This window comes from Cibotium barometz, chromosome 43 (assembly GCF_041138505.1).
Source record: "Cibotium barometz isolate CiBa-2024 chromosome 43, ASM4113850v1, whole genome shotgun sequence".
Lineage (NCBI taxonomy): Eukaryota > Viridiplantae > Streptophyta > Polypodiopsida > Cyatheales > Cibotiaceae > Cibotium > Cibotium barometz.
In genome coordinates, this window is record NC_141088.1 from 42,609,521 (window position 1) to 42,635,155 (window position 25,635).

General features: G+C 46.6%; 1 protein-coding gene across 6 annotated transcripts in view; it reads left to right on the forward strand.

The window, feature by feature from the left end:
- The window catches only part of LOC147613930 (protein VASCULAR ASSOCIATED DEATH 1, chloroplastic-like), a 120,948-nt gene that overhangs the window by 68,822 nt on the left and 26,491 nt on the right, over positions 1-25,635 (forward strand). For all 6 annotated transcript variants that reach the window (XR_015263283.1, XR_015263284.1, XM_086781931.1 and 3 more), the window contains exons 3-5: positions 5,892-5,942; positions 6,061-6,126; positions 6,758-6,853. Coding sequence is in view for 4 of the 6 variants with exons in the window: in XM_086781931.1 (XP_086638057.1) it covers positions 5,892-5,942; positions 6,061-6,126; positions 6,758-6,853 (213 nt within the window). In the remaining 2 variants the exon portion in view is untranslated. The remainder of the gene's footprint in view (positions 1-5,891; positions 5,943-6,060; positions 6,127-6,757; positions 6,854-25,635) is intronic.

A 25,635-nucleotide genomic window follows, 5' to 3' on the forward strand; every position in this document is an offset into this window, starting at 1 on the left:
GCAGAGATACAGGAGCTAGACATCTTTCATTTCTTCATGAGTAGAGATAGCCCTGTCTCATGGCGGCACTTCAGAGAGCCCCGGACCCCGACACCTATTGCAGACCCACAGACATGGCACACCTATGCAGAAGGTCTATACCATGCCCCACAGCAGCCACCTATACCTCAGCCACAGGAGCCTCGACCTACCACAGCTAGCTTCTTTACCCACTCGATGGTACAGGAAGCTATCCGCCGCCTACAGCATGGACGGGCCGCCGACCATATGGGCCTGCAGGGTGAGCATCTCATATATGCAGTAGATTCTTTAGCTCCTTTTCTTGCACACCTGTTTAACAGGGCACTAGCAGAGGGTTTGCCTGCGGAGTGGACGATGCACACCATTGTGCCGATTCACAAAACAGGGGATATGCTCGATCCGAGCAACTACAGGATGGTTATGGTTGGCCACGTGCTGGCCAAACTCTATGGTGCAGTGCTGGAGCAAGAGCTTAGCTTATATGCTGAGCGAGCAGGTTTACGCTCATCAGGGCAGGCAGGCTTCAGGAGAGCTTTCTCTACCACTGACCATGTATTCACTTTGAGATGTATGATTGATCAGGCCAGAGTGAGGAAGAGAAAGCTCTTTGCTGCTTTGTGGATTTCCGCAAGGCATTTGACACAGTACCACGAGAGAGGCTCTTTCAGCGCCTGCAGTCTCTTGGCATACCAGCAGATATGACATGGGGCATCTATGCATTATATGAGCAGGTTTTTGGGTGAGTCAGATGTCCAGGAGGTATGTCCGAGACTATTGCTAGCACCATTGGTGTGAAGCAAGGTTGCCCACTTTCCCCCACGCTATTTGGGTTATACATTGATGAGGTGGCTGACTTCATTACCCGGGGAGGCGGAGATGGAGTTGATTTAGCAGGTACCTCAGTACATATTATGCTCTATGCTGATAATATTGTATTAGTGTCTGAGTCTCCAGGTGGTCTACAGCAGCATCTACATGCACTCGATGATTTCTGCACACAGAGGGGTCTTACTGTGAACCTTGGGAAAACCAAGGTTATGGTCTTTCATACATCGAGACAGGGCAGGAGTCAGCTGACATTCACCCTCGCAAGATGCCAAGTGGAGGTGGTGACATCATACGTGTACCTAGGGGTTAGCTTCTCTGCAGCAGCTACACGCTTCACCATGGGTTCAGCAGCCAGAGCTAGATTGACACGGGGATATGCAGCATTGGCTATGCTAGAGAGACAGTGCCACCAGGCGCATTTTCAGGAGCCCCGGACGAAGGGGTGGCTATTTGACACATTAGTCACACCGGCATTGATGTATGGAGGAGCAGTATGGGCGCCAGGCCTTGCTACCCATTGGTGGACACAGATAGAGAGACCACAGGCCCTCATGATGGCACGCATGATACGCAGCAAACCGTCAGTACCTCATGACATTATCCGAGCAGAGTTTGCTGCGCCTCCTATGATGGTAGAGGCCATATTCCAGACTATATGCCTGCTAGACAGGTTCAGAGAGATGCCACAGGACAGATTGTCATACAGAGCTTTTGAGGCATCTAGACAGTTGGCTGAGGCAGGAGAGAGAGGATCATGGTATGCACAGGTCACACATTGGTTCTCACAGCATGGCCTAGACATGGATCATCTACCACCATTCCAGTATGACAGGGATGCACCACATATCTGTCTCTCTCATAGTGAGAGGAACAGAGCATTGAGATAGGATCTATGGCAGCTCTATACACGAGAGACATGGATATCGCCTACACAGCCTCTTCCACCGAAGATGCTATACTATAGAGATCACTTCATGAGTATCACTGATGATGGATTTATAGAGGCCTAGATACATGGAGGACTTTTTACCACACGGCTCCCGAGTGGCTATTGGTCAGCTCAGAGTTTCATCACACCGATTGGAGATTGAGACTGGCAGAGCAGCACGGATCCCCCGAGAGGAGAGGGTATGCAGATTGTGCAGAGAGGAGGTGGAGAGTGAGGAGCATTATGTATGCAGATGCAGAGCATATACAGCCATGAGAGAGAGAGATCCCATTTTATTCAGAGAGCCACATTCCCTACGCCAGATCTTTGAGGCAGCAGACCAGCGCATACTGGGGAGATACATTCTAGACATACAGCGCCACAGAGAGACATTATTACAGGCTCAGACAGCTCCAGAGGGGGGGCGACAGACACAGATTACTACATTTTTTCAGAGATCCATCCCCCTCCCAGCCCCTACACGGCAGGGAATTACTCTCCAGAGAGCAGAGACACTTAGAGCCCACAGGAGACAGAGGACACCTGGCTTTCGGACACCACGCCTATACCAGAGAGAGATGACAGAGATCAGAGCTCAGTTTCACAGAGAGGGTGCGGAGCGACTGGCTCGCTTCAGAGCACACCCAGGCATGTTCTTCAGGGAGCTGTGGACACCCCCTTCACTGATGTATACCATTTTATACCCCCAGTATGGTACAGGATGGAGCTAGCTAGGTTGCATATCATGATTGTATACTCCATGCATATAGCTTTGCATTCTCCTAGTAGTAGAGCTCCATCGCCTGCACACCCAGATTCAGCTTTTTTTGTTCAGTACTTTTTCATTTTGTTGGGATGACAGAGGATACCCCATACAGGTACTCCGATTTGTCTCATAGGCCGAGTTCGGTCTTTTGGAAGACGTTAATAAAATCTTTCTTTCTTTCTCTCTCTCTCTCTCTCTCTCATCGCTAAACAGGTGGAGGATGATGTTGATGGCTATGGAGACTTTGAATTCATGTATTCGAGCGTCCCTTCATGGGCAAGCAAGCTGAAGGGCTCGAAGCTCTTCTTTCTTCCAGTTTGTGGGCTGTTCGGGGAATCTTCACTTGGTCCCTTGTGAGAGGAGGGATTTGCAGCCCAAGAGGGCAGAAATAGGAGCAACTCTGGAATGTTTTTGGAAGAGTTTGTGGGCTGTTTTATGGCTTTGTTTTTGGCTGTGCGCATGGGCCAATTGGCTGCATTTTCAGGGCCTCGTGGATGTGCCTTCTTGGCATATTAGAGGTGCAGAACAGTGTGGTGTTTTGAGCACAGGGCTGTGTGAAACCTCTGTGCTGAGAGGACCAGAGGACTGGCAGTTTGGACATGCATATGTTTCAGCCATGTGTGGCTGTTGTATTCTGCTGAACTCTTTTTGAATGCAATTGAAGAAATACCGGAAGGGGTGCCAAGGTTTGGGGCCAATCGGTGTCCGTGTACTATTTGTAGGAGCACTCTAGCTTCCTCTTTGTTTGCTTTCTTTGCTGATTTACAGCCGTGTTAGTGCGACAGTTAGTCTACCACACTTTGGTTTTTACTGAAGGCCGGTTTCATGTTCACTCTTTGTTCCTTCTAGGACTACCATATAGATGGTTGGGAGCAGCTGGCTATAAGGTTCTTTATTTTCCACAAAACAGAGTGCTGTGCAGAACTGCATAAAAGCTGCGTATGGAGTGTAGCTCTCTCCAGTACAGAGCTGCAAACAGGGTGGTACAGCAGGACAAAATTGTACATCACACTCTGCTCTTGATACCACATCTACGTGTACCTTGAAGGAATAACTAATGGGAGGTATGTGCACTGAAAGTGATGTTGTATCAAATGTTTCCATTTGGGATTGAAGACCAAGTGACCAAGACTCTCTAGATGCAACCAGCGTAGTGTGAGACTAGGAGGGTTTGTGAGATCCACATAATTGAGTATGTGAGACTGGACCTCTCCTGTGAGATCCACACTAGCCCAGTGTAAAGCTGGAAACATTCCTTGCTTGGGGCTTGGGCAGAGGACTTGTTTTATTTTGTTTTCATCTTTTATACTTGGAAATCCGGTGCGAGAGCACCCTCTATATGTATCTGAAAATACTCCCTGTAGTAAAGTTTTATTTATTTGGGGGGGGGGGGGGGGGGGGTGTGGGTTCCGAACCCATTGTGTTGTCAAGTTTTCCACATCTTTTATACTCCTTAAGTTGAGTGTGGGTGAGTGTGGTTGTATCTGGTAAAGCTATCTGTACTTAGTGTCTTTAATGTGAGGTTTAATACTCCTAGGAATTTGGATTGTACCACACACCACACTCTCAGCCACTGAGGCCAAGGTTGTCATGGTTTATGAGGAGGAAGGTGGGGGGCTAGTCCTTTAGGTCTCTAACATTCGCATCTCGACAGTGCTAGTCCTAGCCCCATGTAGTGGTCACTAGACTCCTGGTTCGAGCGAGTGATTTGTAGCAGCATTGCCGCATGGCACATCTGGAGAGCTTGATGCAGCGAAGCCATCGAAGGCACCCACACTCCGCCTCCTGCGGAGTCCATTAGGAGCATCTATCTCTACATCATTCATACCCTTTGCAGCCAGTGGGGGAAGCTTTAGGATGGTTCTGACCGTATGCGGAAGCGTCGGGAAGCCTTCCTTAGGCTCTCGGGCGACTTGGTCCTTTTCTCACAGATAGTGGTGATGAGCCCACTTGGCACTGCAGACCACCTGTGTGGTTATTCCCTCCCCCACTCCTTGTATGAGATATCCTTCTTCTCATAGAGCAACCAGCTGGAGGAGAAGTGCATCCTTACCCTCCTTTCTTGTTCTCTGATCCTCGCTCCGTACATGGAGATGAGTTTGTATCTAGCCTTTTGAGACAGTTTTTTGTTAACTAATAGAAGGATGTTGTTTGCGGGGAAAAAAAACCCTCAGTGCATGTAACATCAGTGATGGCTCCATGAAGTTGAAGTTACCAGATAGTTGGAATATGCATGATGTCTTCGACATCTCATGGTTGAAGCCTTGTGTGCAACTTAACCCACTTGGAGAACATAGCATTTAGGTCATCCTAGAGTAGATATATGTAGCAAGCATGTAGAAGCGAAGGCTTAGGTTAGCCTTTGGCTAGCCTTAGGAAGCCTTGCATATGGGCTACCCAAGGGCCAGCCCATAGGCATCAGGCCTAGTTGGCCAGCATGCCAAGCAAGGGAGAGCCCTAGTTGGTTAGCATGGCCATCATGGAGAGGCCGGTCGGCCAGCAGTAGAGGCCCGCAGCCTCGTGTGTGAAAGCCCATGCATAAAAACAGCATTTTCAGCTTGTTGTGGGGATATATCAAACAGGCCGACAGCATATGAGATAGCCGACTAGTAGTGGGTTTGCATATTTAAGCAGCCCTTCAGTCCCATTCATAAATCATCTCATTCTTGCATAATTCAGCAGTGAAACACATCAGCTATCATGTGTGCTTGAGTCTTCTGAATTGTGCATGAATCTCTACAGCAGAGCAACTCAGCGTGCTACGGTCCAAGGCAGTCAGAGGTTATCTTCAGCATTCAGCCATCAGCCCCGCATCCCTTCTACAGATCTGGGTGTGCATATCGGCTCTTCTTGAAGTGGCTTCTTAGTTGTCTATAGACCGTATGATGGTTCAGCCGATGTTTGGTCTACCTCGTCCTTAGTTTGGCATTCCACAGCCAACTGTCATCAGTAAGTTGTTGGTAAAGTCTGCATTGTAAAGAAGTTATCTAAAGTAATAAAAGTAAATACTCTTGCTTGCGGGAGGGGGTCCTTAAGTGGGTAGTTGGGACCCAATTTGGTGTTGACTCTCCATCTTCTATCTTGATTCTCTACAGCTCTATCTCCTTGCTACAGCTATAGTGTGGTTAATTTTCCAATAACCAAAATTTGATGCTTTTAACTTGCTAATAACTTGCTAAGGATCATATTGCTTGTCTACTTGTTTGCACACTGCAATATTTCCAGAGAAAATAGCTAATTCTAATCAATAAAGGCTCAAATTCCTATTTCTAATGAAAAAGGCACAAATTGACATTTCTAATCAAATAAGGCACAGATTAATATTTCTTTACCTGGGCATTGTCACAGGTGCTTATTCAAGATTTTAATTGTGCGCTTCAGAAAAAAATTCTTCTTCAGGTGGGGTATAATATTAAAGAACCTAACCACATTTTTTTTTGGAAATTTTTGGGTCTCAAAGTTGATTAAAGGTATGCATGATGAAATCAATATTTTATTGAACGGTCTGTATATGCAGGGTCACATGTATTTATTTGAGCATTATGTGTGCTTCTACTCGAATATTTTTGGCTACGAAAAGAAAGTAAGTGCCAAATTATCTCAAACACTTTTCTAAGTGGATGCTTCAACTTTGATAGATGGCATCAGCCCTTTCACAACCGTTGAGCTTATTGACATGTGCCGAGTTTTTTCCATAATAACAGTCTGTTTTGCTTTTTAAATAAAAGACCTTTCAGGTGTATTGTTGAGTTATTGACAGTCTACAATGTTACTTTAATAACAGTCAAGAGGAACTATAAACTTAAGTCTTGATAGTAATGCCAAATCTAAGAATCAGGTTGAGAACTTTGGGTCATTTTTAAAGTGGTTGTGACTAATTATTCTCTTCTCAGTTGATTGCACACGCACATCCAAAAAAAAGGTCAGTTTTGAGGATTTCATCACCCCGATATGCTGCCTAGGAAACATATAATCAGTTCTAGTTGCATTTGTTGAGTCATGAAAGAACATTAAGGCCCACCTTAGATCTAGTATCAAGGTTCCATCCTTTTACATACACCAAGTTTGGTTGTGTGATTCAAGAGATATGTCTGGATGAATTTGTGCAAAAATGCATTCATCTTGTTTTGTGCTCATTCAAGCATTCCGTAAGTTTTTAACTCTTTTTTCAATTCATTTGAAGAAAAATTAAACTTTGCCTTACTCTATTGTAGAAAGTGATTGTTCTCAAAGACGTGACAAGTATTCGCAAAGCTAGAACAGCTGGTCTATTTCCGAATGCAATTGAAATTGTTGCCTGGGGAAAAAAGGTACTTATAGACTTAAAATAAATTTTTTTCTGCACATGGGCATCAATGACATGCTTGGGATCCATATAGTGTGGTGTCAACCTTGAATTTTTTGTGCTAGCATCAATTATAGCTCTTTGTCAATGAGTACATCAGGGATTGAATTAATCTCCATGATTTGAGATCTCTAGACTGAATATGTTTTAAGAGCAGCTCCAAGGGGGGTTAAGATGGGGAGGTGCGCACGAGGCAAACAATGATGCAGGCATGTATACATCAGTGTTGAGGTAACTAATGATGCAAGCGTGTATACATTAGCACCGAGGTAAGCTTTGATGCCGGTGTGTATACATCAGTATTGAGGTAAGCAGTGATGCAAGCGGGCAGCTTGTGCAGCAAGGCAATTTGGTTCGAGGGGCCAATAGTGGTTGGTCAGCTACAACAAACCGACCTGCATATGAGATGTACTATTGGCATAAAGGTGGCCAAACATGTGACTTGTATAAGAGGCTTACAATTGGCATAAAGATGGCCAAACATGGTTGCCAGAAGGGCGCATGGCCAGCCAAACATGATTGCCACATGGCGGCCAGCAAGGTGCCTAGTTGGACAGCAATCAAGTGGCCCCAAAGTGGGCCAAAACAGACCCGATTAATGTCCAATACATAAAAATTTCTAAATTGCCGAATATATTAGTCCCTATCATAGTAACAAGAAACAGCCGTTTCATAGCCAAAATTGTGGAAACTCCTCGGGAGGTGCTGTTTTTTGTTTCTTGTTTCTAATCTCACTTGAGGATATTTCCCACACTTTTTCCTTACATAGTTTCGATTTTTTCCAATTTTTCTTCTTGTCTCTTTTAAATTATGATATATCCCAAGTTTCTCCTCTATTTCTTTCAAGTTTTTTCATGTTTTCTATTTACATCTACTATATAATGTTTAAGACATGACGTTTCCGTTTCAGTTTAGTTCCAAGCCATTTTTGTTGCGGATACATTATCTGTTTCCATTGCCGTTACCGTTCGTATGTGAAGGATGTGTTTTGGACAAGATGCATAAAAATGCCTTCCCGAAAAATGCTTTGTAAGGGCTATCAAAAAATTACAGCTCATACACAGGGATGTGTGTGGCCCTATGAGGACACCCTCTCTTGGGCAACATCTATATTTTGTAACCTCCATTGATGATTATTCGAGATTCGCTTGGGTATATCCACTCAAGGCCAAATCTGATGTGTTTATGTGTTTTCAACACTTTGTGGCAAGAGCTGGAAATGAGACACATTGCAGAGTGCAAACTGTTCGAGGGGGGGAATACATGTCTGATGCTTTCAAAGCATTCTTGGCAGAGAAGGGCATAAAACATTAGTGTCAATTGCCATATACACCACAACAAGATGCTGTTGCAGAGAGGAAAAATAGGTCATTGATGGAGATAGCAAGATGCATGGTGAAAGGTAAAAGCTTGCCTCACAAAGCTTGGATGGAGGCCATCATGGGTGCTACACATGTTTTGAATAGATGCCCCACAAAGCTTGGATGGAGGCCATCATGGGTGCTACACATGTTTTGAGACACATTGCAGAGTGCAAACTGTTCGAGGGGGGGGATACATGTCTGATGCTTTCAAAGCATTCTTGGCAGAGAAGGGCATAAAACATTAGTGTCAATTGCCATATACACCACAACAAGATGCTGTTGCAGAGAGGAAAAATAGGTCATTGATGGAGATAGCAAGATGCATGGTGAAAGGTAAAAGCTTGCCTCACAAAGCTTGGATGGAGGCCATCATGGGTGCTACACATGTTTTGAATAGATGCCCCACAAAAGCGTTAAAAACCATCACTCCTCTTGAGCCGTGGTATGAAAGAAAACCTACGGTTGATTACCTTCGGGATTTTGGATGGGATGCCTTGCATATGCACTTGTGCCTCAACAACTACCTGGTAAACTAGATGACAAGGCTGTAAAATGTATTTTTGTGGGCTATAGTAGTGGCAATAAAGGTTAATTCCACTCAAAGGATTTTTTAGAGTAGCGACATGGTATTTGCTGAAAATTCAGCACAACTATGGGCTGAATTTGGTAAACAGCCACATGATATTTGAGGGACTACTCCCATTGGGCATTGATGTAAGGTCAGATCAACCACAAAACATGCCTAATGGACAGCATATGGGTGATCAAAATAAGCCCATTGCAGCCCGTGATATAGAGGATGTGGTACATGAAGAGAGGACAGCTTTGCGAGAGGCTAGATCTGTGCCTCGTTGGCTGGTCCATACTTTGCAGGAAAGTAAACCTTCAACTCTTCACAATAGGATGCGGGCTGGTCTTGTAATGCTAGTGAACATGGAGACGTGGCTTGCATGAGTAGTCTATGTGACATAGATGAGCCAAACTCTTTTGAGGAGTCTCAAGACGATGAGCATTGGATGACAACCATGTAGCATGAGATGGATGCCATTCATAAAAATGGCACTTGGGATCTAGTGGACTTTCCACTTGGTAAGAAGCCCATTGCACTAAGTAGGTGTATAATGTTAAGAGAAAACTAGATGGTACCATTGATAGGTACAAGGCGAGACTTGTGGCCAAGGGCTATGTCCAACAGAAAGGCATAGATTATGTCGAAACTTTTGTCTCCACTTCTCGTATGAACACTATTCATTGTGTTGTTGCATTGGCTGCCTATCATCATGGATGGAAAGTGCATCTGTTGGACATTAAAACAGTTTTTCTCAATGGGGATTTGTACAAAGAAGTTTATGTAAATCAACCCATTGGGTTTGTCATACGTGGTCAAAAGGCAAAGTATGTAATCTCTGCAAAGCTCTTTATGTGCCATCGACGATTGCCATCCAACATGTAGTTTCCACGTCATAAAAAAATTAGGGCATTTCATCAATAAGGTGATTTTTGCATCAAATTGAAGTTGCAACATTAGAACATATTTGAGGCTTTTATAAAATTTGCCCATCTACATAAGAAATTGAAGCCTTTGCACTTTACTGAAGTTGGGGCTTTTCTCAAAATTGGCTTTTACCGGCGAAATTGAGTGCAATTGAAACCTGCACAACAGCCTTGAAATTGGGGGTTTTGCCAAAATTGACCTTAGTGTCAGAAATTGAAGAGTCCAACATGTTTAAATTTTGGGGCTTTCCCAAAAATCAACATGTTATGGCAAAATTGATGCCTTCTGTATCAATAGGCTCACCCCTAGCTGATGCGATGCCAATTGCATTTATGGTCATCGTGAAACGCGTTTCAGGTAGCCTGAAACGTGAAACCTCTGAAATGCATGAAATGTTTCAACGTTTCAGTGAAACGTACTGAAACCTTCAAAGTGAAACGTCTAAATTTTCAAAACTTTTTAGATTTGAAGTTTAAATATTAATAGTAGAGATGTCTTTTATACTTGTATTATCACTCGGGGCAATGTATTACGTTAATAATTTTGAGATTTTTATACTAACAAATAGTAGACCTAGCATCACTCTCTTGACTTTATATATATATATAGGCGTTTCGGTCTGGCGTTTCAGTTGGTGCCTGTTACAAAGTGAAACGTTTTGGGTTGAAACTCCGCTCTTCAGGGTGAAACGTTTCAGACTTGAAACTTTTCGTGGTGACGCTGACTGCATTGGCATGGAAACGTCGCCGAAAGAGGTAATTCTTCACCGACATCCAAGGGGAAGCTTGTTAACTTCCAAAAATTTTCTTTTTTTCCCTATTTTATGTGTGGGCCAATAAGGGTTCTCTTCCCGAGTTGTCCCTCGAAAAAGATTTGCAACAATCGTTTGTGTGTTTTGTTTGCCTTCACTTATAAAGGGCTCTGTGTTTTCCTTTATCCCTATAAGGAGCTAGGGGGATGACAAAGAGCTGGCCTTGCTCCTTCGGTCACTTGTTGATTGGAGGATTAACATGGCATGGGAGGTGCGCATGGCTAGATTGCTCCCTTGTAGCATGTGATGGAGTTAGAAGGCACTTACTTCCTTTGCGTGTTGGGTCCCACCTCCGTCACTTCGAAGGGCAGTTGGTTGGTTATTTTGGAGCTTCATGTATGTGTCCATCTTGCGCGTGTAACCATCCTATGTGTGTAACCTTATGTATGGGTGTGTGTGAACACCTATTGAGGTGTGAACACCCCATTGTATGTGGATAAGTGTGAAACCGGCCTCTAGTAGAAACCAAAGTGCGGTAGACTAGCAGTCACCCAATCCAATTGTAGTCCAGCTAATAAACAAATAAACAGGAGCTAGAGTGCCCAAAACAAGAAAGAGAATGACACCTATTGGCCCCAAAGCTTGGCGCCCCTTTCGGTATTTCTTTATTCAATTTCAATGGAAAAGATTTAGATGATTACAACATGGCTATTCATGGCTCGTATGTCTGCAAGTCCAATCTGCCAAACCTCAGGACCTCTTAGCATAGAGGTTACACAGCCTTGTGTCCCAAGAACACCACACTGATATCTCCTCTAATTTGCTAAGTTTGTACATCCATGAGGCCTTCGATATGCATTTGACTGAACCATGCACATAGTCATAAACTCAGCCATGAAAACAGTCCACAAACTCATCCAAATCAGCCCACAATCTTGTCCTGTTTCCACCCTCTGAACTGCCAAACCCTTCCTCTCACAAAGGGCTAGAGAGAACCACTCTAGAACAGTCTTGAGCCAGTGAAAAGAGAGACTCCAGAAGACATCACTTGCAGTCCCACTTGCTCACAAAGAGAGAGAAACTTACAGTCTTTATGTCGCTTTCCACAAGAGAGAAAAGACACGAGGAAAAGCCCCGTTTTGTCATGCCCTCTTGTCTTGCAGTCGGGAGAGAGAAAGCCAGTGAGAGAACCTGCTGTCCAGCCTTGTGTTCCCTTCTCACAATTCACACTTCCCAACTGATAACCAGTTTCTTGCCAAAAGCAAAGGAGAGAGAAAAGAAAGAACCTGCAGGCGCCTATGTACTCTGCAGCCTAGCAGCCAGCTTATCCTCCAAAAAGCCAAAGAGAGAGAAGAAAAAGGATCTGTGTTTCTGTCCTGTTGTGCAACACAGCAGCCAATAGCTTCCCTCTCCAAGAGTCAGTTCAGGGCCTGAATTCAGCTGCGCCTGCATACACGACAGCTTTGCCCGCCTGCAACTCTCTCCAAAAAGCAAGAGAAAGCTGAAGCGCAGCCTTGCAGCCTGCCTGTCTATGCCTTTTTCTCCCACGCCTGCAATCAGCGCTGCCTTCCAGCCCCCTCGTTTTCCAAAAAGCTAGAGATAGAGATAGAGAGAGAGAGAGAGAGGGAGGCGTGTACTCCAAAAGTGGAGTAGCCCCCTCCCATAAATATCCTAGGGCCCATAAAATTATTAAAACCTTCCTAGGGGCCACTTATGGTTATAAACCTACCTAGGGGCCACCCAAGGTTATGAACCTTAAAAACTTTAATCCTTGGTCCTCCTTCACACTTGGGGTTGTCCACACATGTTACCTTTTGTCCGGCCACCCAAGTATGAATCGTAAATTTTTTATCTTGCTCACCGACCACCATGCTCACATTTATGCTGTACCAATTTCACTGGGTCATGACAAGTGTGCCACATGTCATCAGTGTGTGTGTGTGTGTGTGTTGACATGTACATTGCTTTTTGATAATAGAGCAGTGGGTTTTTTTACCAAAAAAAAGTGTGTTGACATGTGTCCTGTGTATGTGTCAAAAGATAAGGCTACTCTCAAGTCTACAAGAAGCATTGTACTTGGCGAACTTCTATCACTTCAAACTTATCAATAGAATCATCATTGAGTCGTGCATATACTCTCTCTATTTGAGTATATTCTCAACCAAGGTTATGATGTTTCACACTTCCAGACGGGTTATGAAAGATACAATGATCACATATAGAGGCAGCCAGGTGGAGGTGACAGAATCATATGTATACTTGGGTACTACCTTCACTAGTAATGGGAGCCGTTTCTCCATGAGACATGCTCACCCGAGGTTATGCTGCCCTTGCATTGATGGAGCGACAGTGTCATCAGGCTCACTTCTAGGAGCCTCGCACCAAAGGATGGCTATTTAACACCTTAGTCACCCCAGCTATGATGTATGCAGCACCGGTATGGGCTCCTAACCTCTCCACATGATTGGCGTTGATGGAGAGACAGTAGATCCTCATGATCTCTAGGATGATTCATAGTAAACCATCAGTACCACATGAGATCATCAGAACAGAGCTTGCAGTGCCCCCATGATGGTAGTGACTCTATTTCAGACCCTAGCCTACATCAGACGCATTAGAGGCATGGGTCCAGAGAGAGTACTCCGCTTGGCCATGGAGTCCTCACAGAGTATTGCCACAGAGGGCCATCACCCGTCATGGTATGCTGCAGTAGATGAGTGGTTCTCAGCACATGGGTTCGATATGGATAGATTACCGCCCTTCCAGTATGATGATGACTTCCCATACTTTACACTCTCTCGAGAGGAGAGGAATAGAGTTCTGAGACATGATTTGATCTAGATGCACACCAGGGAGACTTGGTTGGGTCCCCTTAGCACCAAGATGCAGTACTACAGAGATCATTTCCTTATATTCACAGAGGATGGATTTGTCAGACACCCAGGCTGTATGGATGTACACGTCTCACGCTATGAGGGTGACTATTGGTCAGATCAGAGTTTCCTCTAGAGATTGAGGCAGGGAGAGTAGCGCAGACCCGTAGAGAGGACAGAGTATGCAGATTATGCCACAAAGAGGTAGAGACAGAGGAGCATTACATATGTAGATGCCTTGTATATTATGAGATCAGAGGGAGATACCACTGCTTGTTTATAGAGGGTGTTGGCCCACTTAGCCGGGTGATGGAGTATCCTAATGAGAGATGGTTAGGCCTTTTCCTCCTTGAGCTACATCGACATAGAGAGAGGCTTCTACAGGTGCAGAGCCAGAGATCCCAGCCATAGATCACCAGCTTCTTCAGGCCTATTAGCGAGCCACATCCCCTTCCCCTTGTATCATCTACCTCCCGATGAGGGCTCACACTATAGAGAGCCTCAGAGATTAGAGCTGCCAGGAGACCGTGACTACCCGGATGGAGACCACCACTACTCCATCAGGTCGAGTCTGCCCAGATCTAGGCATGATACCACAGAGCTATGGAGGAGAGAGTCCAGAGGCTACACCAGGGCACAACAGATGTGAGAATCCTCCTCGCCCCATGCCCCATGTATGATGTACTACACCCCACCATCTCCACTGGGTGGATTTAGTAGTATACCACCTATCATGATTGTACATCTATAGTATGCTAGACAGTGATTGCATAGTGAGCTGCATATGACTAGGATTAGCTTTTCATTTTAGTTTTTCTTTCCTTGATTCTCATGACATGGACTTGTTGTATATATATTTGTCTCATAGGCCAATCTGGCCTTCCGTAGACGTTAATATATCTTTTTTTTTTCTTTTCCTCTCTCTCTCTCTCTCTCTCTCTCTCTCTCTCTCTCTCTCAGGCTAGGTACATGTGGGTTAGACTGAGGGCAGAGACCGGCAGATATCTCTACATTGCTATATGCTATTTTGCTCCTAGTACATCAGTGTATGCATCACCTAGCGGGCAGTCTCCCTTTTCTATTTTGGATGATGACATTTGGGAGTTCTCCAGGGATGGTGACATCATTCTCTTGGGGGACTTCAATGCCAGGACCGCCCATAACCAGACAGTATTTTATGATACCTCAGAGGAGATGTTGAGGGAGCTTGATGTTAGGGATATGGGCCTATCTAGACTCTCACAGGATGAGGAACATACAGTGTATGGGCGGTATTTGATAGACATGGGGACTGCACATGGATTGGCCATCCTGAATGGCCTACAGAGATTCCCGACATCGGGCGGTTTCACTAGCTTTCCACATCGGCATGGTGCTAGTACAGTGGACTATGTTATGGCTCAGCCCAGTCTCATTCCCTCTTTTCAGGATTTTATGGTAGGCACTAGGCCGGTTGGAATAGCAGTGGACCATGCTATCTTGTCCTTCACTCTCACATTTCAGTTCAGCACCGCTCCATTGGGACAGGTCTCCACACACACTCGTTATACCTTTACGAGGGAGACTGACACCGTATACACGGATGAGATATACAGACGCCTATGTGCCGAGGAGCCGGGACGGCCATTAGATGAGCTCACTCAGATATTGATAGAGACGCTTCATGCTGCAGCATCAGAGGCATATCCCCATAGTCAGCCTACACAGAGACGATCTGGGAACATGCCCCAGAACAGTTGGTATGATGAGGAGTGCAGAGAGATGAGGATCAGATTACAGAGAGAGGTTGCTCATGGGTGTTACCACTCACAGACAGTCACGGATTACCTTCCGGCACCTAGTGCGACGGAAGAAGAGGGCTTATCTTGCTCAGTTAGAGAGGGATTTGTACCAGTTGTTTATGAATGAGGACTCAGGCGAGGCATGGAGACTATTCCATGAGCATTCACCATCACCAGCCATTACCTCCACAGAGATTTGGGGTGAGTATGCAGCATCCCTGTACACAACACCAGGACAGCCGCCCCTGCCAGCCCCATCGGAGCCATGCCCAGAGACGTGTGCTTTCTTTACTGCTGAGATGGTAAGGAAAGCTATTGATAGGATGAGGACTGGGAGAGCATATGATCATGATGGTTTGGTAGCAGAGCACTTTATTCATGCCAGAGATATGCTTGCAGAGCTTATTGCTATGATGTTTAACCGAGCCATGTGTGAGGGTTTTTCTGAGACTTGGAATATGTCCACGATTGTGCCTATCTTCAAGTCAGGGGATCCTATGCTTCCTGGGAATTATCGTACCATCATGATTGGTCACACATTGGCTAGATTATATGCATCTATTCTTGAGCAGGAGTTGAGTAGATGGGCAGAGAGAGAGGGCATACGTGCATCAGGGCAGGCAGGGTTCAGGAGAGGTTTCTCCACTCTTGACCATATCTTGACACTCAGAGCTATTATTGAGGAGGGCAGATTATATGGCAGGAGGATTTATTGTTGCTTTGTGGATTTTTGCAAAGCTTTTGACAAAGTACCGAGAGCCAGACTGATGCGCAGACTACAGGAGATGGGAGTGCCCACAGAGCTGATTTGGGGAATCATGGCTTTATACAGGACAGTTGTGGGGCAGGTACGTACTACCCAGGGTATATCTCAGATGGTTCACTCCACTATTGGGGTGAAACAGGGCTGCCCCCTTTCCCCCACCTTATTTGGGATGTATGTGGATGAGGTTTCGGACTATGTAGAGCGGGAGGGTGACAGAGGAGCACAGCTAGCAGGGACATGGATTCCGCTGTTATTGTATGCTGATGATATTGTGCTGATCTCAGATTCTCCAGAGGGGATGCAGCGTCATTTGGATGCATTGCACATGTTTGCAGAGGACAGTGGATTGTCTGTTAACCTTGGTAAAACCAAGGTGATGGTGTTTAACACCACAGCACAGTGGGTTAGGAGATCAATGCCCACCTTTACATATGGTCAGGAGACAGTGGAGTATACAGATGCATATACTTACCTTGTTGTGGTTTTTAGTGGCCCACTATTTTCCTTGAGGACAGCAGCGGAGACCAGATTGACCAGAGCTTATGCAGCATTGGGGAGACTAGAGAGGATGTGTTCGCAGGTTCAGTTTCAGGAACCTCGAACAAAGCTCTGGCTCTTTGACACTTTGGTCACTTCAGCCATGCTGTATGGAGTGGAGACATGGGGACCCTCAGTGGATCACCACAGCCGAGCTGGTAGCACTGATGGATGGAGACGTATGGAGAGGTCCTTGGTTTCTATGATTTCCCGGATGATTAGGACCAAGGCCTCCGTACCACATGATATTATCCATGCAGAGATGGCTGCCCCCCCATTGGTAGTAGAGGCACTCACTCGATCAGTCTCCTTTATACATAGCACTTGGGCTCTCCCTAGAGACAAATATGCTCGCTTAGCCCTGGAGTCTTCACGACAGTTGGTATCACAGGGAGACGGATCATGTTGGTATGCACAGATGACAGCTTGGTTCCAACTGCATGGCTTTAGTATGGACAGGCTACCTCCATTTCAGTACTCCCTGGATGCACCCTCCCTCCCTCTCACACGGGCAGAGATTACCAGACTTATCAGGCAAGACTTGACTCAGCTGGACACTAGGAGGACATGGATACAGCCGACACACGAGCTTGGTACGAAGATGGCTTTCTATAGAGATCATCTTCTCCAGCTCACGGAGGATGGGTTTGTGATTAGACCAGCGACATGGATACTCATCTTTCTCATGGGGTACGGTGTGCTATTGGTCAGATGCGCACATCCTCACACCAGCTAGAGATTGAGAGTGGCAGATTCAGAGGAGTACCAGCTGAGGCCAGGATTTGTCAGTTGTGCCAGATGGAGCCAGAGACAGAGTTACATTACATATGTCACTGTCCAGTATATTATGAGATATGAGGCCGTTTTCATTGCCTGTTCAGAGAGGGCTTTGGACCACTTTCTAGAGTCATGAGATACCAGGATCAGAGATGCCTTGGATTGTACTTGCTGGAGCTGCGTAGACATAGAGAGGGTCTCCTGAGAGGGAGGGGATCAGAGAGGGAGAGACACCTACAGAGGCAGATTACAGACTTCTTTCGACCAGAGATTGAGCAGTCAGGTCAGCAGGCATTGCAGCTAGCCCCAGAGTACAGCCGCACCAGAGGTACACTGATTGATCGGGCTATAGAGTTGGGGCGGTCCAGGCCGCCCCAAGATGAGAGGCCCATCTCGACACCGGCGGAGACTACAACAGAGGATCAGGACCATACTAGCACGGCATGGGAGAAGTCCAGTCAGAGTACTCACCATGGAGGACATTGAGGATATCCGCCATCGACCTATGAGAGACATCTTTGAATAGTGATGTGTATGATGCTTACCTTTGTTGCTGGAGTTTTCCTCCCAGATGTTATCCATTAGGAGCTCTTGGTACCGTATTTTTCCTCATAGTTGTTTCAGTTTCAGTTAGTTGTTTAGTTGTTTTTAGCTTTCCTTACACAGACATTGTATCAGATCCACCAATTGTTGTAACCTTTTTGGTCTCATAGGTCATTTTGGCCTTTTGAAGACGTTAATATATCATTTCATTTCATTTCATTTTCTCTCTCAGCACAAGGTCATGGCCAAGGCCGGAGTTAAAGAGGAGCTCGTGAAGGTGGAGGACAAGCTCAGCACAATAATCAAAGAAAACAAGAGATGGTCGACTCTTCCGTTACCACAATCATAAACCGCCTCTCCAAACTCGAGAAGGGATTTGACAAAATCCAAGAGCTCGAAGAGAGAACATCCAAGCAAGAGGCTGAGATTTTAGCCTTAAAGGAGGAACTAGTGGAGGCCAAATTGCATGCTAAAAGTCAAGCGGCTGAAATCTCAGCCCTCAAAAAGGAGTTGGAAGCCACTTCACAAGGCAAGCTTGAGGATGGAAAATTTCAGCCCTCCTTTATTGAAGAGCTGAATACCATCAAGGAACAAATGAGGATCATTCGAGAGGAGGAGGAGCAACATAAAGAGAAGACATCTTCATGGGTGGAGGTGATTACAGAGACACAAAAGAAGATGGACGAGGCGGAGAAATGGATCGAGGTCGCCAAGAAAGGGAAAGGTAAAGAATCGCCACCCATCCCCACTCCCACCATCATCAACATGACCCTTGAAGAGGAGCAAAGAAGGAAGACCCGGGCCTTACATGTACGAGTGTCCGGTCTTAAAGACTGTGGTGATGCGGAAGGGGAAACCAAGGAGCTCTTTTCTATGATGGGCATTGAAGCCACGCACACAAAGGCATGGAGAGTGGGAAAGAAGAGAGAAGGTAGTGGCGAATCTTCTAAGGAGAGAGCACTTATCATTCGTTTCCCCTCCATGGAGCGAAGTAGGACTTCTTGAAGAGACGTCCTACACTCAAGAAGACGGGAATATTTCTTGGAGATGACCTCACACTCTCGCAACTTGCCCACATGAAAGAAGTTATGCCCGAGATAAGGGCAGCCCGAGAGAAAGGGAAAGTGGCCTTCTATAGAGATGGTAGAGTGGTGATTATGGAGAGGCGCTCTTCATGACGGCGCGAGACCTATGGGACTACACTCAAAGTTGCTACTTGGAATTGTAATGGATCTCTACGCCTTGATGTAGGGGCTTTTGAGGATAGTTTCACTGGGAGAGACATCATCTTCTACTGTGAGACGCATCAGGCTCCTGGACAATCCATGCCACATGTTAGTGGATACCGATGGGAGACAGCTTGTAGACAGGAGACTCGTTCAGAGCATAGAGGATGGGGCTCAGGAGGAGTGGCAGTATTGTTTAGAGAGGAGCTGCAGCCACTGATACATATAGTGCGCAGAGATGAGCAGGCTAGGTACATGTGGGTTAGACTGAGGGCAGAGACGGGCAGATATCTCTACATTGCTATATGCAATTTTGCTCCTAGTACATTAGTGTATGCATCGCCTAGCGGGCAGTCTCCTTTTTCTATTTTGGATGATGACATTTGGGAGTTCTCCAGGGATGGTGACATCATTCTCCTGGGGGACTTCAATGCCAGGACCGCCCATAACCAGCCGCCCACCATAACCAGACAGTATTTTATGATACCTCAGAGGAGATGTTGAGGGAGCTTGATGTTAGAGATATGGGCCTATCTAGACTCTCACAGGATGAGGAACATACAGTGTATGGGCGGTATTTGATAGACATGGGGACTGCACATGGATTGGCCATCCTGAATGGCCTACAGAGATTCCCGACAGCAGGTGGTTTCACTAGCTTTCCACATCGGCATGGTGCTAGTACAGTGGACTATGTTATGGCTCATCCCAGTCTCATTCCCTCTTTTCAGGATTTTATGGTAGGCACTAGGCCGGTTTGAGTAGCAGTGGATCATGCTATCTTGTCCTTCACTCTCACATTTCAGTTCAGCAACGCTCCATTGGGACAGGTGTCACCAATTGGCCGACCATTTGGTCCATCTCCAGATTTTTGTCTCGTTCACTTGAGGCCAGGCCGGTGCCTCATGTGAAGGGGGCCAGTATTTTTGCTTAACATGGACGGGAGCCAGGCTGGTGCCACCCGTGTACGACTTGGACTGTGTTCTATCCATGGGATTGTCACGCCATGGAAGAGCTAGTATTTGTACCGTGTCTAGCCTATGGGAGTGTCACTCCATAGGGAGGCTCATGCTTGGAACTGTGTTTTAGCTATGGGACTGTCACTCCATAGGAAGACCGGGATTTATGTTTTTTGTCATGCCATTTTTGTGCCCGACTGATGTTTTATACTTGTTCCATGAACGGGAGATATGTCCATAATACTATTTGCACATGCATTCATGTTTTGCATGTTTGAAACTGTTTTCGCATGACTTGTATTCTTGTGTTTGCCTGTTTGACGTGCCACTTACTGAGCGGGGACGCCTGCCAGTGAGTCGTGAAGTTTGCTCTGTCTTCTAACGAGTTTTGTTGCGTGTGAACAGGTGGTAAGTGTATTGCACTTGTTTGTTTAATAGCTTTCTTTCTAACCTTTAATTTTATAAGGTTGTTAGTTGACATTCATTTAAAAAGTGGGCACCCATTATGGGCACCCACGTGTGGGCCAAGGTGGAGAGGGAAACCCCACACTTAACCCTTTGTGTGTGGGGGTGGGTGCATGGCCACCTACCCACACCCCACCTTGAATCTGGCCGCCCCCATGCAAGCGTTGGGAGCCGGCTAGCTGTGTTCGTGTGCTTCCCCTCCAACACCTACAAAGAGGCGACCATCCTTTTGCTCACCTACAGACAGACGATTGTGGGCTTCCTCCTCCTCAGGCTGCGCCTCCTCCACCTCCACAGCTGACGGCTGCACAGCAGGCGGCTGTGTTTTCCTCAGCAGGCTGCTCCTCTCCAAAGGCGGCTGCTCCCTCTATTCCCCAAGTAGCTGCACACAAACACCTCGGGTATTTGTCTTCTATTAGCGAGCTACAAGTAAGTGGATTTAGATTCAAGTAAAGGATTTTGTTGTAAATCTGATAAAGGATTTTGTTGTAAATCTGATAAAGGATTCTCTCTACTGCTAACACCCGTTCGGTGCCGGGTAGTCCAAGCTTTTGGAGAACCATGGTCCATGGGTGTCGAGATCGGGAGAGCCAGGCGTTAGTACGGGAGCGCCTGTTTGTGCGTGGTCCTGGAACACCAGTGGGGCGCTCTCCGCGGATTCCAGTGAAGGCACAGGACCGTAGAGACTTTGTCATGGCCCTGTGAAAATGGAACAGCACAAGTGTGGGCATGGTGGTTGTTGAGTCAAAATATTAAATGATTCACATGTGGGGTGCTCGGACAGAGTTAATGATGTGTGGACATCCCTAGGTGTGAAGGGGGGAACTAGAACATTAAAATTTTAATGTTTTATTGAAGGTTGCCCCTAGGCCTTAGTGGCCCCTAGGGAACTTTAATATTTATTAAAGTTGGGGCCCTAGGATTATTATGGGGAGGGAGCAACTCCACTTTTGGAGTGTATGCCTCTCTCTCTACTCTCTCTCGCTCTCTTCTTTTTGGAAAACGTGGAGCATACGTGCTGTTGGGAAGCGTGGAAAGCAAGAGGGGAAGGAGTCGACTGCTGAAGGGTGTGCTGCTGCTGTTTTTCTGTGAAAATCCAGTCGTACAGTCCACATGTGCAGTTCGTACAGCCCTGTACGACTGCAAGTACAGTACGGTTGCTGTATTCTGCTGCAGCTTCCTCTGTGGGTACAGGCGGCGCTGACAGCCTGAGGAGGTACAGAAGCTGTGGGCTCTGACAGAGGCCGTACAGCAGGTACAGTCACCTGCACGACTGTTGACAGGTGGCCGTACAGCAGGTACAGAACTGTACCTTCAGGGTACAGTCGGGTACAGCAGGAGCAGGCGCATCATTACAGCTGCAGGCGGCGTACTTTCTGGTATAGACTGAGCCGTACAGCTGCAGGCGGCGTTCTCCTTGGTACAGGCGGAGTATGTCGTGGTACAGCCGGTGCAGCATCAAAGGGCTGCAGGTACAGCATTGAAGTGGATGCAGAGAGGAAGGTACAGACAAGTACACTCACACGTGTGAAGCAGGATTGGTGAAGCAAGTGTCTGCAAGTACAGATTGGTACCGTTACTTCCTCCGGTGCAGATCCATGAGCTGATTTTGGTAAGCTCTGCATCTGTTCATCTATCTCTCTTTCTATTGCTTTATGTCTGTTGCAGATTTGAGCTATCTGGCCCCTTGTGAGAGGAGGGGTATGGCAGATTGAAAAGGGTGGAGATAGAGGTTGAACAGTGAATGTATGTATGAGCTGAGATGTTGAATCATGTGCTTGAGATATGCCAGATGTATGCTCATGGCTGCCCTGCTTAGTGGTCTTGGCTGATCAGAGGGAGGCACAGTGTGTTGCTTTGGGGCCAACAGGTGTCGCTTTGTTTTCAGATTTGGGCACTCTAGCTCCAATCTATTTTGTTTTCATATCTAGACTACAAGTGGACGGGTGACTGCTAGTCCACCGCACTTTGGTTTCTACCAGAGGCCGGTTTCAAGGTTCCGTCCCCGGGACCAATCATCAACTTTCTGAAGGGGGTGAGCTCGTGGTTGCCTCGAAGAAAGCCATCGCTGAAAAATTCAGCAACATGTCTGATACAGAGGATGAGTACTTCTATCATGAAGAGGAAGAGCAAGAGACTTCTCCTGAGAGAGATGTATCTGAGGATAATCTTGCAGGAGAACAGGCTGCAGATGTTGAGCCTTATGAGGATGTAACACAGCCAGAAGATGTACTTGGTAAAAAGGATGATGATGCTCGGTTTAAAGATCGTTTGGCGGGTGTTATGGATGTATTTATGCAGCTCACACAAAGTGAGAGGTTTGCTGAATTTATGAGATCCGGTACAGAGCCCGAAAAGAAGAAGAAGAAGGTTCGTTCCAAGAATCTTCCTCAGGGTCATAGTGGTGCTATCCCACAGAATCCATCTTTTGGCCAGTTTCCGAACATGCAGCATGCTTATGGAGCAAACTCACAAAGTTCCTTCTTTGGACAGCCATCGATTCCTCAGCAGAATATGCATCCAGGTTATTTTGGTGGTGGCTCGGTGTTCCAATCTATGACTGGGGGTTACCCTCAGGGAGGCATGGGTATGCATGGGCCTTTTGGAGCTAATTTTCAGCCTAGTATGCAGGGGAATATGTATGGTGGTATGCAGTCCGATATGCAAGGAAATATGTTTGGAGGCATGCAACCTGGAATGCAAGGCAATATGTATGGTGGCATGCAGCCAGGTATGCATAATGGAATGTTTGGAAACATGGCTGGAATGTATGGTATGCCAGGTGTGGGAATGGGTAATGTTGACCCAATGATGGGCATGAATGTTGGGGGCAGCAATCTTGCAAAGCCACTTCCATATGATAATCTAACGCCTATGGGAAAGGCGAAGGATTACAAGGAAGGGGGAGGTGCAGTGAAGTTTGATACATTCAGTGGAGCCAAAGATAAATTGAAAGCACTTATCTTTTTACAGCAGTTTGATGCTGCTTTTTCTGGTGGGAATTACACAGAGTCCTCTAAGGTGAGGAAAGCTGCCACTTTTCTCAAGGGCAATGCTTTGCAGTGGTGGTCTACTCTTCTTTTGCAGGGCATAGCACCCACTACTTGGGTACAATTTAAACAGGTTTTCTCTTCCGTATGGCTCACATCTACATTTGAGGTGGATGTTATGACCGCATGGCACAAATTGGATGCTTCAAAGTGTGAGAATTTGGAGGATTATAACAAGAAGTTTTGGGAAGCTTTACTCCCAGTGACTTCTTACCGTGCAGTGCCATTGTCTGAGCAGGTAGAGAAGTATTGTTGTGGGCTGCCCAAAGAGGTGCGAGATTATTGTATCAAGACAAGAGTAACGAACATGTCACAGATGATTGAAAATGCTATGACAGCTAATGCGTTACTCACTGGAGGATCATCTGGGTTTAAAGGCAGTAAGAACTTGAGCAAGAAAGCTGAAAAATCTGGGCATACTTCTCGTGATGCTAAAGGGTCTTCAGAGACGAAGTATAAGAAGTTGCCAATGCCCAAGAGGACTTCTGAGGAAAGACAGGCTTTGAGAGATGCTCGGAAATGTTTTTACTGTACTGAAGAGGGACATATGTCATTCAATTGTCCCAAGAGAAAGTTCCAAAAGGACTTTGACAATAAAGGAGAGCCCAAGCCAAAGAAACCAAAACCTTCTGCAGGGTTAGTTCCAGATCTAGTTGGGGAACAGCCAGGTGGTGAAGAGACAGAGTTGTGCAGGGCATGGGGCAAAGTGAGAGATCAGAATGCCTTGATATTTTTTGACACAGGTGCTAGAGCCAACTTCATTTCACCAAATTTGGCTGGCCGATTGGGGATTCACGCAGAAGAGATGGGGCGGTTACATGAGGCTAATATGGCTTGTCCAGGGTATGCAGAACCCGTTACTCCTATCATTGGGAAGCTTCGGCTTCATTTGCAGGGTTATGTGGACAGCGAAGAGTTCTTTATCATGCCACTTGATGGCTGTGATGTTTTGTTGGGGATGCCATGGTGCCACAAAGTACATGCGGTGGATGGACACATACAATAGGAAAATCACTCTGACTCATAGAGGGAAAGAACATGTATTGGATGTGAAACTCAAAGGGGAATCTGTTCCTATTGTATCCGCTTCGGCGATTTCATCAGCAATGAAACCCCGGATGCGGTCATACTGTCCTGGCAGGGTGTGAATCAACTCCTGCCAGATCCCCTGAACAGTCTCTGCTGGTGGCTCCAGTCTCCCCTCAAAGGCCCTGAAACAACGGGCTCTCCAGGTGAACCATATGGTGAGGCTGCTGAGGAGCTCCCATCGTAGATCCCTCTCCTATGTCCAGCCGGCGGACGAGAAATCCGGTGAAGGAACAAGGCGAGGCTGGCCCCTAATGATTTTGACGGCCTGGTTGTCCTGCTCTGTCTCATATCCCAGAGCAGGCCCTGACGAAGTCGACCAAGCAGCGGTTCCCCACGTATACATGCCCTCTGGAGAGAGGGGGGCCAAAATGCGCAGCATCCTCAGCCAAATCTGCTGCGCCTGTGGACAGTCCCATAGGCAATGTCTCTGTGTCTCCAATGGGTGGCCGCATCGGACGCAGGCCGACGGAAGGCCACTGTAGACAAGCCAGGTGCCAACTGCAGAGCCCCTGTGGGCAACCAGCCCCACTGGAAAGTCGAGATCCTGCGTGCCTGTCGGCTAGCCCAGAGCCTGGTCCAGAAATCCTCCAGAAACTCCTGTGAGAGTTCCTGTAGCCACCAATGCTCCGATGCAGCTGGAGAGACCATCCTCGCAGTCAAAATATGCCTCCCCAACCGAAGTGTACTAGAAAAAGGTGATCTCTGTGGCCTCGGGGGACGCATAAGGATCATGCCACTCGTACTCGCCAGGGTCCCACTGGAGCCGAGCCAAGGGGCGCGCAGCATATGCCCATATGCGCCAATCAGAGTCCACATCTGCAGGGTCTGGATCAATATGCCACTTCCGAGAAGCGGCGGCCACTACCCGTATCCTCGGAAAGATGCACTCTGCAACCAAAGGCGACTCCGCCTCCACTCTCTGAAGTCTGCCCTCATCTGTATCTCATAGTAGAGGCATCTACCATCCTCAGTGCAAGCTCTGACAGCAATCAGGATCTCCAACTGAGTAAAGGCTCCCATCCACCGTGGGGCCGCTGGCTCGAAAGGCGTGAACCACTCCTTAGTGAGTGC